This window comes from Bos indicus, chromosome 1 (assembly GCF_029378745.1).
Source record: "Bos indicus isolate NIAB-ARS_2022 breed Sahiwal x Tharparkar chromosome 1, NIAB-ARS_B.indTharparkar_mat_pri_1.0, whole genome shotgun sequence".
Classification (NCBI taxonomy): domain Eukaryota; kingdom Metazoa; phylum Chordata; class Mammalia; order Artiodactyla; family Bovidae; genus Bos; species Bos indicus.
Genome location: NC_091760.1, coordinates 139,604,701 through 139,618,835, shown reverse-complemented (window position 1 = coordinate 139,618,835; position 14,135 = coordinate 139,604,701). Strand labels below are relative to the sequence as shown.

The following is a 14,135-nucleotide window of genomic DNA, read 5'->3' as shown; positions in this document are numbered from 1 at the left end:
TTGCACCGCCGCAAGGACTCGGGGCGCATGCGCGGGGGTGGTGCAGGGGGTGTGGCGGTGCTGTGGAGGAGGGGTGCGGGGGGGGCGGTGCTCTCGGGCGCGTGCGCGGGGCGCGTGCGCGGTTCAGTGGCACCGCAGTTAGGCTGGGAAAGAGTAAGGGAGAGCATGGCGGCCACGTTCTTCGGGGAGGTGGTGAGGACGCCGTGCCGAGCCGGGACGGAGGAGGAGGAGGAGGAAGAAGAGGGGAATAGGGAGACGCCCGAGGATAGGGAGGTCCGGCGACAGCTGGCGCGGAAGAGGTGAGGTCCTGGGGCATCGGAGCGGACGTGCAGGCCTTGAGGTTGCGGCTGCTCCGCCCTCCCCCAGGCCCCCTGCTTTGGGGGCCAAGACGGCTGCGGGGGTGCCGGGTGGAGGCGGCCCGCGGGCTCTGCTGACGGCTCGGTGGGGCGTCGGCTCCTGCCGTCTTCAAAGGCTTCCTTCAGCGTTGGTGCCGGTGGTTTCCTGCGGGCGTGATCCGTTCTCCAGCGCTGCGGGGCTGTCTTCCTCCCTCAAGTCTGTCGTGCGTTTGGTTCATGGATATAAGACAACTCTTAAAAACTGTATTCGCCGCCGCACTTCTTGGTTAGCATCGTGTGTCAGCAGCATATGGATATGTCCTTTTTTAAAAAAGTGTTATTTCCAAACACATAGACATTAGAGAAAACAGTAAAATGGCACGTTAAGCCCCTCCAGTCACATAAATTCAACAGGAAAATTTTGCCACATTTTCTCTCTCTCCACCCTTTGGTGGGTCCCAGTCTCCGTGGCCTTTCACCTCTACAGCTTTCAGAATGCGTATCAAAAGATACAGGTATTTTCTTACATATTAACTTTTTGGATACAGTGTAATATAGCCAGTCCATGGTCAGAGTTATCCAGTTGTCTCAGACACGACATTTTACAGTGGGTTTGAGGAAGTCAGAACCCTGGCAAGGCACACACCTTAGATTTAGACGTTTTATCTCTTGAACTTCCATGCATTTAGAGCAGTTTCCTCCCCGCCCCCAACTCTCTCTCCCGCTTCGAGAGACCGATTGTCCTGTGGGATGTCCCACTCTCTGGACTGGCCTGATTGCTTCCTCTTGGTGTCCTTTATTCAGGTGTGTGTCTGTCACATGCATTTCCTGTAAAGGGAAGTTCCTTCTAAGAGGCTTGGTCAGTGTTGTGCTGCAAGAAAGCCTCAGAGGTGGTGCTTGCCGTTTCTCACCACACACTGTGCCTAGTTGTCCACTGTTTGGGTTGCTAAGACAGATTGATCTGTGGATCACCTGGACAGCCTGATCTCTCTGCTACAGTTCTCCATAAACTGGGCAACAAACGGTTTTACCTATGAATTATTGTTGCTTGAATCCGTTGCTTCCTTAAAATGATAATTATGTTCTTTATAGAATTAAAGTTTGCATTCTACTTAATACAAAATCATACCTGTGGTAACCTTTTTGTCACAGTATGATACTAATTACATTTAAATTATGTGGAGTACAGGAAAGCCTGGGGTGGGATACAGTTCATAGGGTCACAAAGAGTCAGACACAACTGAGTGACTGAACAACAACATTTAAATTGCTTTTCTTTCATTTTTTTGTTTCTCTTGTTAGGGAGGTGCGGCTCTTTCGAAGACAGACAAAAACAACGTTGGAAGTTTCTCTGCTGGAAAAACATCCTTGCTCCAAGTTTATAATTGCAATAGGGAATAATGCAGTAGGTAAGTGGAAGTGCATTAGACTACACGCTTTGTTGAAAGAGCAGAAGCTGAAGTTACTTCTTTCCATCATAACAGATTTCAGATGGATATTACTTTTTTAGAAGAAGTCATAGCAGAATAACTGTGTCTGAATGAAATCCGTCCCTGCTCATGTGGCGCTTTTTGAGAAACTTGAAAACTAAGATTTAAGGGAAATATTCTTGGCTTTAGGAACTTATGATTTCAAGGAAACCCCGTTTCTAGTATCCAGGTTTTCTTGGGCTTCTGGGCCTGTTGTGGCCCAGCTGGCCAGGGGGTCAGCAGTCCCTTGTTACAGTGGGTCTTTGTATGTTTGTGAGTTAACTGACTCCTTTAAAATCATAAGGAGAACTCTAGCAATATAAGGTTTATATATATATGAATTCATTTGATAGATTAAAGTCGGAACAGTGCCGAGTTCAGCTGGAATAATGAATACACACACAAAAGTACACAAACCTGTATCATTTTAGGGAGTTCATAGGCCCAGAGGAGAGCCTTGGGGAACTCAGTGAAAATTCCTTGCCCTGTAAGGTACCCCTAGTGCCTTCGCACAGAGTCGGACACGACTGAAGCGACTTAGCAGCAGCAGCAGTGCCTGTAGAACAGTACATGGTAAATAATAGCTGACTCACTTATTTACAGTTCTCCTGGCCTAAAATTTTCCAGAAGGTTGTTACAGTGTGAGACTTTGGTGAGACCTGTCAGTAAACCTGTCTTCCTGATTCCTGGCTCCAGTATCCTCTAAACTCAGGGCATGGCCTCTAACTTCTTGAGGCCTCAGTTTCTTTTTCTGCACAATGATGATGTGTATAAGGTTGATGCTCTCAATGGCTCTTTAGCACTAGGATTCTCAACTTGAATTTATTTATTTTTTATGATTTTAAAAAATTCATTTATTTTAAATTGGAGGATAATTGCTTTACCGTGTTGTGTTGGTTTCTGCCAAACAACAATATGAATCAGCCGTAGATACTGAATTTGTTTTTTATTGAATAGAAAATACAACTTGTGGAGCCCAGCACTAACCGATGTGCCTTGTTTTTCACAGCGTTTTTGTCATCATTTGTCATGAATTCAGGAGCCTGGGAAGAAGTCGGTTGTGCTAAACTCTGGAATGAATGGTGTAGGACAACGGACACTGCACACCTGTCCCCCACAGAGGCTTTTTGTGTGTTTTATCACCTGAAATCGAATCCTTCGGTATGTGGCGCCTGGCTTGTGTGTATAGTGGGAGTTATTTAGGCGTCATTTATGTAGTGTTCATTTGAATTCCACATTCCTTTATATCTACTTTTGGGCTGAGGGATTCTGCCTGTTGGCAGTGGTAGTAATCATTTTTCTGCTTGTATAATATCAATGTGGCAAATACGGTGTGTTGGTAAACTTCTGAAGAAATTCTGAAGTAACTTTTTTAGAAACAAACCATGACATTAGATACTTAAACCTTGCCCTCATTCAGAAAATGATTTAAGCTGGCAGATCTAAATGTGGGAAAATGCATACACGCTGTGGAAGCAGGGGTTCTGCTTTGTTGCCCTAAATCCACCTGGCATTCAGCTTTAAACCCATTCCTATAGACCGGACACTCAGTTAACACTGAGCAGATGAGTGCTTTATGCACTCTGAATGCAATTCTGTTGACACTGAGCTTTCATCCTTGCCTAATTCATCCTGATTTATTTTTTGGCTTTGCTGCTGCATGGCCTGAGGGATCTTGGTTCCCCCTGACCAGGGATGGAACCTGGTCCCCCTGCAGTGGAAGTGTGAAGTCTTAACTGCTGGACCCCTAGAGAATTCCTAATTCATCCTGATTTGTTAAGCTGTAAAACATGCTCTGCAGCTGACGCCTAGTGATTTTATTGGATCGCATTTGTCCTAGTCCTGTTCTTGGGTCCTGGGCTTCCCAGGTGGCTCCATAGTAAACAAGGCAGGAGACGCAGGTTCGATCCCTGAGTCAGGAAGATGCCCTGGAGGAGGAAATGACTACCCACTCCAGTCTTCTTGTCTGGGAAATCCCATGGACAGAGGAGCCTGGCGGGCTACAGTACATAGGGTTGAAGAGAGTTGGACACGACTGAGCAACTGAGCACATCTTCTGTCCTTGGGACCATTCCAAAAAAGCAGCACAGTTGAGGAGACACGTTAGGCTGGTGAGGCGGCCCTGCGGGTGATGCCTGTCTGCCCACCTGCTTGTTGACAGAGTGCTCTTCCACTGGTGCTGGACGCTTGAACGGAGGCCAGGGGCAGGGGCTCAGACAGTAGAAGACATCAGTAACTGTAATACTATAAGGTTAGCCTTGAAAATGATAAAATTTGGTTTTATAATATTTACAGTTTGTTTCTGTAACATGTAATCCAACGTTATTAAAATGTTACATAAGGGTTTTTGTAAGCACCCAATATTTATGGGGCATAAATAGTAAGGGAACTAAGCATGTTCTTCATCTGGTCCTTAGTGGAAAGTTTTCGCTGTAGAATACGTCTTGGGGGTCAAGCAGGAAAACTTTCTGTTACTGTGTTTAGGTTTACCATTGGTTTGTTGGGTGTCTTGACTATTCAGACCCTGTGTGTATAACTAATTATGTATCTAGTCTTGTTCTTCTCCCTAACCTTGGAGCCCCTTTTTGTCCTCTTGTGCTTAATTTTTTTTTTTTTGGCTGTGCTATATTACATGTGGGATCTCAGTTCCCCAGCCAGGGATTGAACCCGTGGCCCCTGCAGTCTAACTGGGCTGCTGGGAAGGTCCCTGTGCTTCATGTTTTCCCACTTGCATCATTAGGTGTTAATGTTTCTGGCAATATTTGGACACGGTTGATTTTTATGGATACTATCGTTCCACGAGCATTGATGATCAGTCATCTTACCCTCTGACACCTCTGTGTGGCAGGTTTTCAGTTTGAGCACTTGGCTTCTAGACTACCGCCACCTTCCAGACATCAGCCCCATCCTTGCGTACTGCTGGCCTGAGATGTGGCTGGACTGTTACCCTTGACTCTCACAGCACTTGATGTTTTTGTGGTTTTTTTGTTGTTGTTTTTTGAGTTTGGTCTTCACAGTGTGTGACCCCGAGAAGGGCAGCAGGCCTGGTGTTCTCCCCAGTTTTGTAAAGAGGACTCTGGTGGTGTTTACTGACAGCATCTTCAGCATCTCCTTGGCCAGCCCTCACGGTTGTGCTGTCAGTGTGCACTTTCTTCTGATACTACTTGCCAGTAGTGGCTTGATCCTTAAAATTTTAAACTTTAAAGAAAAATGAATAAGCCGGTACAAGATTAAGCAAACCAAATGTTATCCAAGGGTTGTTTTGGGATTCACATGATGCATATGTGATGACAGTGTGGGGTGTGTGTAACGCTTGCTTGACCTGACGGGAAACACGGAATTTGATTTCAGGTCATGCTCTGCCAGTGCAGTTGCTACGTGGCCGAAGATCAGCAATATCAGTGGCTGGAAAAGGTGAGAGAGTCTCATCTGGGGTTGCTACTGTATCAGGGTTCAGTGTCTTTACATGTAAGCCTGCGTAGTCAGATGTTGACGTAGGGCAAGTATTTGCTTTTTCCCTTAGAAATATTATAGGAGTTTTAGAACATGAAGAATAAAAGAACACAAGCAAATGTAACCAGCATGTGCTGAAGATCATGGGTCATGAAAATGTAACACATTTTTGAACAAGTTACCCACGTGAGGCAGAGCAGGGCACAGCCACGGGTGAGAACCAGCCATGGTGCCCAGGCTGCCTGGAAACGCGGGGCCGCGAGGTGGGAGGCCTCTGTGAACTGGTCTCACAACCTGGGTTCACGGGGCTGGCGCGAAGCCGCCACTCACACCAGAGCTGCAGCCATATTTCTTAGCATTAGGATGGATCAACTGAGTCTTCATTTTGTGGGAGAATAGAGCAATTGTATGTGCCCAGTAAAAAATTTTTCAGTGAAGAATTTAACTAGGAGATCCAACCAGTCCATCCTAAAGGAAGTCAGTCCTGAATATTCATGGTGTCGCAAAGAGTCGGACACGACTAAGTGACTGAACTCAACTGATTCATTGGAAGGACTGATGCTGAAGCTGAAACTCCAATATTTTCACAACCTGGTGCGCAAAACTGACTCATTGGAAAAGATTGAAGGCGGGAGGAGAAGGGCTGACAGGATGAGATGGTTGGATGGCGTCACTGACTCAATGGCCGTGAGTTTGAATAAACTCTGGGAGTTGGTGATGGACAGGGAGGCCTGGCGTGCTGCAGTCCATGGGGTCGCAAAGAGTCAGACACGACTGAGCAACTGAACTGAACAATTTTAGGGAATAATCATAATTTTCTTAGTTGTGTATTATTTTTTAATGAAATAAACCTTTTCAATACATCTTATAAATGTTTCAGTTTAAAAGTTAGGCTAAATATAGATATATATTTATTTATTATATATATTTAATGTCAGTTAAATATAGATATAATTAAGTTCATTAGAAATAAGTTTTGTGCACACCTGTTTTAAACTAGATTGGCATACTTAAAATGCACTTTATAATTTTTGGTAGCTGTTTTGATTAAAGGAGAGATTCTCTGATATGGTCTATGAATGTTCTGATGGCTGTATATATCATTTTATTTTATGTCCCTATGTGTATTTTGTAGGGACAGAGTCCATAACTTTGAATAGATCTCAGAAGAGTAGAAAACTGCTGTATGAATTTATATTATTAATTTATGTATGATGTTTTGTACTGTGGAATAGCTTTTCTCTCTCTGACTTGAGAAAATGTAAAGTTATGCATTTCCAAAACAAAGTATTCCAAAACATAAGTATTCAGAGAGGATGATAAATCAGGCCTTGTGAATAATGTTATATTTCTTAAATGGAACATTGCTTATAAATGTATATGATGTTAAGTTCTGTGTTTATTTATAAAGCTATGCTATAATTAAAAGTCTTACAAATCATTTACAGCACATAACCTAAAATCTTCAGTTCTCTTGCTATTTGAAATAGCCATTTTCTTTCTTTTCTTCATAAAATATTTTCAGAAGAGGTGCAGATATCTAAAATCTGCTCTTATTTTTCCCCTTGAAGATAGCCTCTTCCCTTTTCTTATGTTATCAGAGATTTTAAAAGCTGAAAGAGTCCTTAGAAATCCATGAAGTACCAACTTAGGTGGACATTGAGGCCTTGAGCAGTTGAAACTTGATTTATAAAGGAAATACACTTAAAGGTGAATTTAAGAATCATTTGCACTGATGTAACACTGTTATGAGTGCAACTTGCAAGTGATGTTCTTAGAAGCATCCTCAGTACAGTGCTCTTGAACCCATCATTCCATGCATTAAGGAGAGGACCACTTCCTGTTGCTAATACAACACTAGTCTGAATGGAGCGTTCTTAGAGGTTCAGTTCAGTTCAGTTCAGTCGCTCAGTCGTGTCCGACTCTTTGTGACCCCATGAATCGCAGCATGCCAGGCCTCCCTGTCCATCACCAACTCCCGGAGTTCACTCAAACTCATGTCCATCGAGGTAGGATCTTAATTATGTCACTTTCTCCAGCAAAGAATGGGTGTCACTTCCATTCAGTGTAACATTGTTCTCAACACCGATGGCAAGTAGGCAAGTAGTGCTCTTAGAAACTGAACAAACACTGGAACAAAACAAAAAAAATCGCCTACAGGCATCGTCGGCGGATGGCGGGGAGGGTGTAAATGAACAGGTGCTTGTAGTTGAGTGACTCCCTTACCTGTGATGGTGTCTCTGGCTGTTATAGCAGCTGCTCTGCCTCCTTTGTTCCTGTCTTCTCTGACTTCAGATCACACCTCCCTCTGTCCTTAGTTCACAGGTGGGGGAAGTGACTTGGAGAAGGTCACCTGGCTAGAAAGTGACAGAATTAAGATCAGTCCCACCCCAGTGAGGGGATAGCAGAGCGGGGGCTCTGTTTTCCATTGACACGTCCAGCCCTTCAGAGCATACGTATACACTGTAATATGAATGGTGTTAGGTAAATAGCTTGAGGGATATTTCTGTTCTGTCACAAAATATGTATCTATTTTAATTTGAAATCAATTTTGTGTTAGGTTTTTGGCTCTTGTCCAAGGAAGAATATGCAAGTCACTATTCTCACATGTCGCCATGTTACTGACTATAAAACTTCAGAATCTACCAGCAGCCTTCATACTCCTTTCCTGAAAGCTCTAAAAACTCAGAATTTCAAAGAGCCTCCTTTTTGTTCACTGCTAGAACAACCAAATATTGTCCACGACCTTCCTGCAGCAGGTAGTATCGCAGTTCATGCCATTCACTTCTATTCTTGTTACTGCTTTTTTCATAGTTGTTGCTAGGACAAGTAGAGATCTTTTTGAGGTGTTAATGGTGATTGATACCAGTGTGTTGGTGTTAGTCCTCAGTATCTGTAGTTGCAGGTATGTTATATTTTGTAGCTTCCCTGATGGCTCAGCAGTAAAGAACCTGTCTGCCAGTGCAGGAGAAGTGGGTTCGATCCCTGAGTGGGAAAGATTCTCTGGAGGAGGGCATGGCAGCCCACTCCAGTATTCTTGCATTTAGATCCCCATAGACAGAGGAGCCTGGCAGATTGCAGTACATGGGGTCACAAAGAGTCAGACATGACGAGCAGCTGAGCACGCATGCATGTTATATTTGGTTTCAGTGTTTAAACTTTGCAGACACACATTCATTGTATGAGAGATTGTATGAGAGCAGCTCTGAGTTCTTAGCTCTTAACTCAGAGCTGCCATTTCTTTCTAGCATTGATAACTTATCCTGCAAACCAGTGTTAGATGTCATTTGTTCATGCATGAAAAGTTGGCAAAGTGTGTTTTAATTGTTAGAATAGAAGCTTCAGATATTGAATTTTGGTAGTTACTTTAATAGTTTATTTTTTATTCATACTACCAATTATACCCTAACATATCAAATTTTGATTCTCACTTTTTAGTGGTTAATATGTTATATAATTCACTTATTTGTTCATAAATAAAAGTTTTTTTTAAACTTTAAATGTTACATTTATTAGAGCAAATGGCTAAATGTTTTATATTATGCATTATATATTTATTATTTGCATTTAATTTACTTCAGTGCAGTTAACAAAATTATAATCTTGTATCTTACTTGTAAAGCAAAGATAACTTAGGAAAGTAAATTGTCTTTGAAAGAAAATATGCGTTATAATTGATTCAAAATGGCTATAAATGATGAAAAGAGGCAACAGAGACGACTATTTTAAAAGCAGCCTTTATGAGGTAGAGGTGTTACACTTTAAAATTGTGTAACAGAAAACCTAAGTGATTTTGTTCTTGTCTATTCATAGTTCTGAGTTACTGTCAAGTATGGAGAATCCCTGCAGTTCTGTACTTGTGTTACACTGATGTGATGAAATTAGACCTGATCACAATCGAAGCTTTTAAGCCTGTACTTTCTTCCAAAAGTTTAAAGTGTTTGGTTAAGGTAAGGCTTTATTTTATTGACTTAATAATGAACTTGGTAGCGAACATAAATGTGGTATTGAATGTGAAACCTAAGTAGCAAATAGAGATCTTTTTCACCCCAAGTAAAGAGAAAGCTGCTGGTCTGGGAGTTTGCATATGATTATCACATGTTCTTCTAGATACACTTCTGAAACTCCGAGAATATTTTGTTCATGTTTGTCAGGATAGGCCAGTGCTTTAAATCCCAGATGTCTGTGTGGGAAGATGGTTTCACTCTTCAAGAAGTTTCTGTAACTTATTAATTTGGAAGGTGTAATTTTTTTTTTTTTTACATTAATTAATTAATTTTCGGCTGTGCTGGGTCTTTGTTGCTGTCGATGGGCTTTGTCTACTTGCGGCAAGTTGGGACTGCAGTTTGTTCCCGTGCTCGGGCTCCTCCTTGCTGAGGTTTCTCTTGTCATGGAACATGGGCTCTAGAGCGCAGGCTCCATAGTTGTGGTGTACAGGCTTCCTTGCTCCGTGGCATGTTGGGTCTTCCCCGACCAGGGATTGAACCCACGTCCCACGCGTTAACAGGTAGATTTTTATCCACTGTGCCACCGGGGAAGTTCCTGCAAAGTATAATTTTTGAGAAGGCATTTTGGAGCATAGTATGGATCAAATTATCATAACGTTTATTGACTTAATTTTGCATTGGGACTAGATGGGCTAAATCTGTTCCCTGTTCTAAGTTTGGATGTACCTGTGGGCTCTTTTCCCAGAAAAATACATATCCGCATGTACAGAAAGGTTTTGCCAGTAATTTCAGGTAGTCTAGGGACTCCCATCTTCTCCCTAAGAGATGTGCTGACAGTATGGACTCTTGTTGAAGAACTTCTTCTTTAAGGGGATGAGATAATAACAGCATTGTTCCAGGTTGAAAGCCTTGTTTTATTCTAGGATGGCCATTAGGAGTAGGGCAGCTTCCTTTGTAATTTCTGTTGGCATCAGCTAATTTCATAGGTTTCGTAAATTAGACTGTCACCTACGTGGGAGCGTTTTCTCTTGTGGTAGCCCCAGTACGTCATGAGTCTGATGTGTCAAAGGCCCTCAGGCATTTACTGAATTAGTAAGAGTGAAGTCCTAACTTAGTATAATTGAAGTATATCTTTCAGCTTACCTGGAGTCATGGATAACCTCTCAGGCAAGTTATTTTGTATTTAGCATCCCTTTCTGAGGATGTGGTAACTAGTGGCATTGCCTGCGTCTGTGATTACCTGATCAACTCTTCCCACTTCATTGAGGGCAGGGGCCGTGGCCACTGTCTTCACTCTGGGCACTGCCACCCAAGCATCTTCACCACAGACATCATGGCCATGAGCTCGTTCATGCAGATGTTGCCACCACGTACTGAATTGTCTGAGAGGCAGTTTTGCCATGAGAGATAAAATAATGAAAAAATAAAAGAGGGACATTAAAAGGGACATAGTGAAACAAGAGAAATGAATAACAAACTTAGACTTTATTATGAAGCACGAAATACTTGAATACATTTAAAATGTATCTACCTCCTGGCAGTGCTGTGCAAAGCACGGGTTCTGGGGGTTGTACTTAAGCACTAGTCTGCTCGGCTGTACGTCCACGTGAACATAGTGTGTGTGTAGGTAGTACAGACGTATAGGCTTGTTGATTTGTTTCCCTTTCAGCATTGCACCTCGTCTTTTTCACCAGAATTTCTCCCTTTATTAAGACAGGTGTCAGTTTCCAAGCCTGGGATGTGGATGTGTGACCTGAGCCTGCTATTATCTGGTGAAGCCTGTTCTGCACTGTCTGTTCTTGGCCCATTCTCACAGGTCCATTGGTGGACATTCTAAATTCTGTGGGAAGCGTGGACCCGACTCTGCACCTGCAGATCACCAAAGGCTTTGCACTGATGTGCTCTTTTCTGTATAGCGTGCAATCTGGCTTCATGCTCCCGTGTTTCACACTTCCCCTTGGCTTTTTTTTTTTTTTTAATTTTAAATTTATTATTTTTTTTATTGAAGGATAATTGCTTTACAGAATTTTGTTTTCTGTCAAACCTCAACATGGATCAGCCATAGGTATACATATATCCCCTCCCTTTGGAGCCTCCCTCCCGTCTCCCTCCCATCCCAGCCCTCTAGGTTGATACAGAGTCCCTGTTTGAGTTTCCTGAGCCATACAGCAAATTCCGGCTGGCTGTCTGTTTCACATATGGTCCCCTGAGTTTTGTCACCGTGTTTTCTATCATGTCGGTGTCCGTAGTTGTCAGAGTCCCCTGTTTTAAGACACCAGGTCTCCTTGTCACCTTGCATACCGTTGTGAGGGCTGCGACTTAAGTGACAAATGAGAGTCCTTCATCGGCAGCAAAGTCCAGACTGTCAGCCAGTTATTCCGTCTTTTATGGCAAATTGCCTCGCAGCTGTCAGCTCTGCGGTGAGAGTGGTGAAGGGCCAGAAGCAGAGCCGTCCAGATGCTTCCATGAAGGGGCTGCATGGGCTCTGTGATGCTGGTCAGTGCTCAGGGCTCCAGTGACCCAGAATATTCTGTACTTGTTCTGAGACTTGTAAACCATTTGTCATGTAGAGTTTAAGTCAACTTTAAGTGTCTAAAAACATCCTTTGTAGGGGAAATGTAGTTAACTTCTCTTTACCTTTTCATTTCTTGCTGTAAACATGATGACTTATGGGAGGATGAAGGGGCTTTTTGAAGAGCACTGTCTTCTTAGTGACTGAATACAGTCGTCCTGGCTTAGGTCAGAGCTTCTGTTCTTCTTGAAGTGGTATTTGGTCAACAAGATGGAGTTCAAGTTGGGAACAAGATGGAATTCTCTTGCGTCCCTGCTGTGTGGACCACATGGTGCTGGGTGGTCCATGGCCTGGAGGTGGCACAGGTGGTTGCTGTGCCAGGTGCCAGCTGCCAGCCAGGGTGGGCGGGGGGTGAGGTCATCCGAGGAGAGGCTCCACGGGAAGGAGCCCTTCAGCTGGACCCAGGGGATGGGCAGGTCCCGGTGGAGGAGACATGCCCAGCGAGGCAGTGTAGCGTGAACTGGGCAGGCTCAGGTGCGTTTGAGGGGACTGGGAGGCCCCTTGGTTGGGGTGCAGAGAGGACTGAGCACATGTGGAAGAGGTGGCAAAGGGCTCAAGACTCCTGGAGGCCTGGGGTCCTGTCAGAGAGCTTCGGGCAGGGTTGAAGAGGACCCACCAGATGTCCCGTCCATCAGGTGAGGCGGTGAGAGGTGGGGCCTGTCCTTTCCGGTTTCCTCTCTGCTTCTGTGTCAGTAGTAGGGCTGGCTGGGCACGTGTGCCTTGTTCTGACTAAATTCTCACTATGTTAACAACTTCTCTCCCTCCAGAACATTCCCCAGAGCACAGAGATACTGAAGAAATTGATGACAACAAATGAGATTCAGAGTAACATTTACACGTGATTCCCAAGATGGTTTTGTGCCGTGTATCACCCATCCATTCCTTTAAGGGCAGCAGCATACCCTGTTTTGTAGTTACTTTTTTCCACGGGGGTATTATGAGGGTGTTAACAGAATAAACTTATTTTAAATTCATTGTAGTTTCTGTTCCTTGTTTATGGTGGTTCTATTCACACCTGAAATAAGCCAGATGGTTCTCTTTATCCACAAGGTGGGGGTTTTGTCTTATTTGACTATCTTAAGGTAAGACAGTTAAATTGTTAAAAAGCTACAGCTAACAAGTGTTATTAATATGGCAAAATATATACTTTGGTGCAAAAATTCTATGTGATACCTGAAAGCTGATGATCTGGTATTGGTGAGTCTTAATATGCGGAAAGGTTCTATATTGTGAGTTCTTCAGTTTTTTTGTTTTATGGATAAAAATCGAAGTTACATACTTGCTCAAAATGAAACCAGAAAATTTGTATCTCATGACTTTCAGTAATCTCTTACGGTAGCTGCTCTCCCCAGACTTGCTGGGCTGTTTGCAGTGTTGCTGCTGTACTGATGTCCTCAGCTTGGCTGCGGGAGAATGTTCTCATTAGAATGTGAGGAGGTGATGAGTTCCAAGGAGCTGCCCTGCTGCACAGGACCATTCATTAAACTGTAACCTGCATCCACGAAGATAAATTTTAAAATGGTGGAGTTGACAGAACCATACCTATCAGGCTGTTTTTAAATTCAGGGACTTTGGATTTTTCTGAGAGATTGAGAATGTATGAGCTAAAGAAGCTAGCTGAAAGGAAAATTTAAGAACTGTGTAAAAGATGTGGAAAGAAACCAAAATTTACCCTTAGAATTAAAATTGGGATTGTGTGTCAGTAGTAGGCAGTTTGTCACGTAAGTACCGGAGAAGGCAATGGCACCCCACTCCAGTACTCTTGCCTGGAAAATCCCATGGACGGAGGAGCCTGGTAGGCTGCAGTCCATGGGGTCGTGAAGAGTCGGACACGACTGAGTGACTTCACTTTCACTTTTCACTTTCATTGGAGAAGGCAATGGCAACCCACTCCAGTGTTCTTGCCTGGAGAATCCCAGGGACAGGGGAGCCTGGTGGGCTGCCGTCTATGGGGTCGCACAGAGTTGGACACAACTGAAACAACTTAGCAGCAGCAGCACGTAAGTACATGTACTATTTATTGCATGTATATTACAGTATTTAATACAAACAAAGCTGTTACATTGGGAATTAAGCTGAGGTATGTCCTTTGATGCAGAAGGACAGGAATGGAAAGATGATGCAAGATGGCCTGTTCCTGGAGAAGGGACTGGACCATAGACAGTAATTAATGACAACAATTTCTTCCAATATGAAGACAGACTTTGAAAGACTTTCTGTAAATTGAAAGAGTCCCATCAGTGCTAAGAATGAAGACATAAAAAGCTAGATTATTGAATTTTAAGCTGAAGTGCCATGCAGTTGAGAACAAAATGGTAACTTACCTGTTTACTAGCTATAATACTACAGCCTAATACCC

At 43.4% G+C, this 14,135-nt stretch overlaps 1 protein-coding gene across 2 annotated transcripts; it reads left to right on the top strand.

Annotated features, from left to right (window-relative positions):
• Nucleotides 1–122: 122 nt before the first annotated feature.
• On the top strand, nucleotides 123–12,750 carry PSMG1 (proteasome assembly chaperone 1). Of its 2 annotated transcripts, XM_019962651.2 has the most exons (7): nucleotides 125–299; nucleotides 1,638–1,744; nucleotides 2,814–2,965; nucleotides 5,156–5,218; nucleotides 7,818–8,016; nucleotides 9,071–9,207; nucleotides 12,544–12,750. In XM_019962651.2, the coding sequence occupies exons 1-7, from the start codon at nucleotides 166–168 to the stop codon at nucleotides 12,616–12,618; spliced, it is 867 nt and encodes a 288-aa protein (XP_019818210.1). In that variant the 5' UTR covers nucleotides 125–165; the 3' UTR covers nucleotides 12,619–12,750. The 2 variants fall into 2 exon arrangements, with proteins under 2 accessions (XP_070651127.1, XP_019818210.1); XM_070795026.1 differs by lacking the exon at nucleotides 5,156–5,218 and having other exon boundaries at nucleotides 123–299.
• The last annotated feature ends 1,385 nt before the right edge of the window (nucleotides 12,751–14,135 follow it).

Excerpts from the sequence above, each read along its gene's own strand:
- PSMG1 (XM_019962651.2), top strand. The coding sequence starts at position 166 with ATGGCGGCCACGTTCTTCGGGGAGGTGGTGAGGACGCCGTGCCGAGCC. Across the intron at positions 2,966-5,155 it reads ACCTGAAATCGAATCCTTCG|GTCATGCTCTGCCAGTGCAG; the intron begins GTATGTGGCGCC and ends ATTTGATTTCAG. Across the intron at positions 8,017-9,070 it reads CCACGACCTTCCTGCAGCAG|TTCTGAGTTACTGTCAAGTA; the intron begins GTAGTATCGCAG and ends GTCTATTCATAG.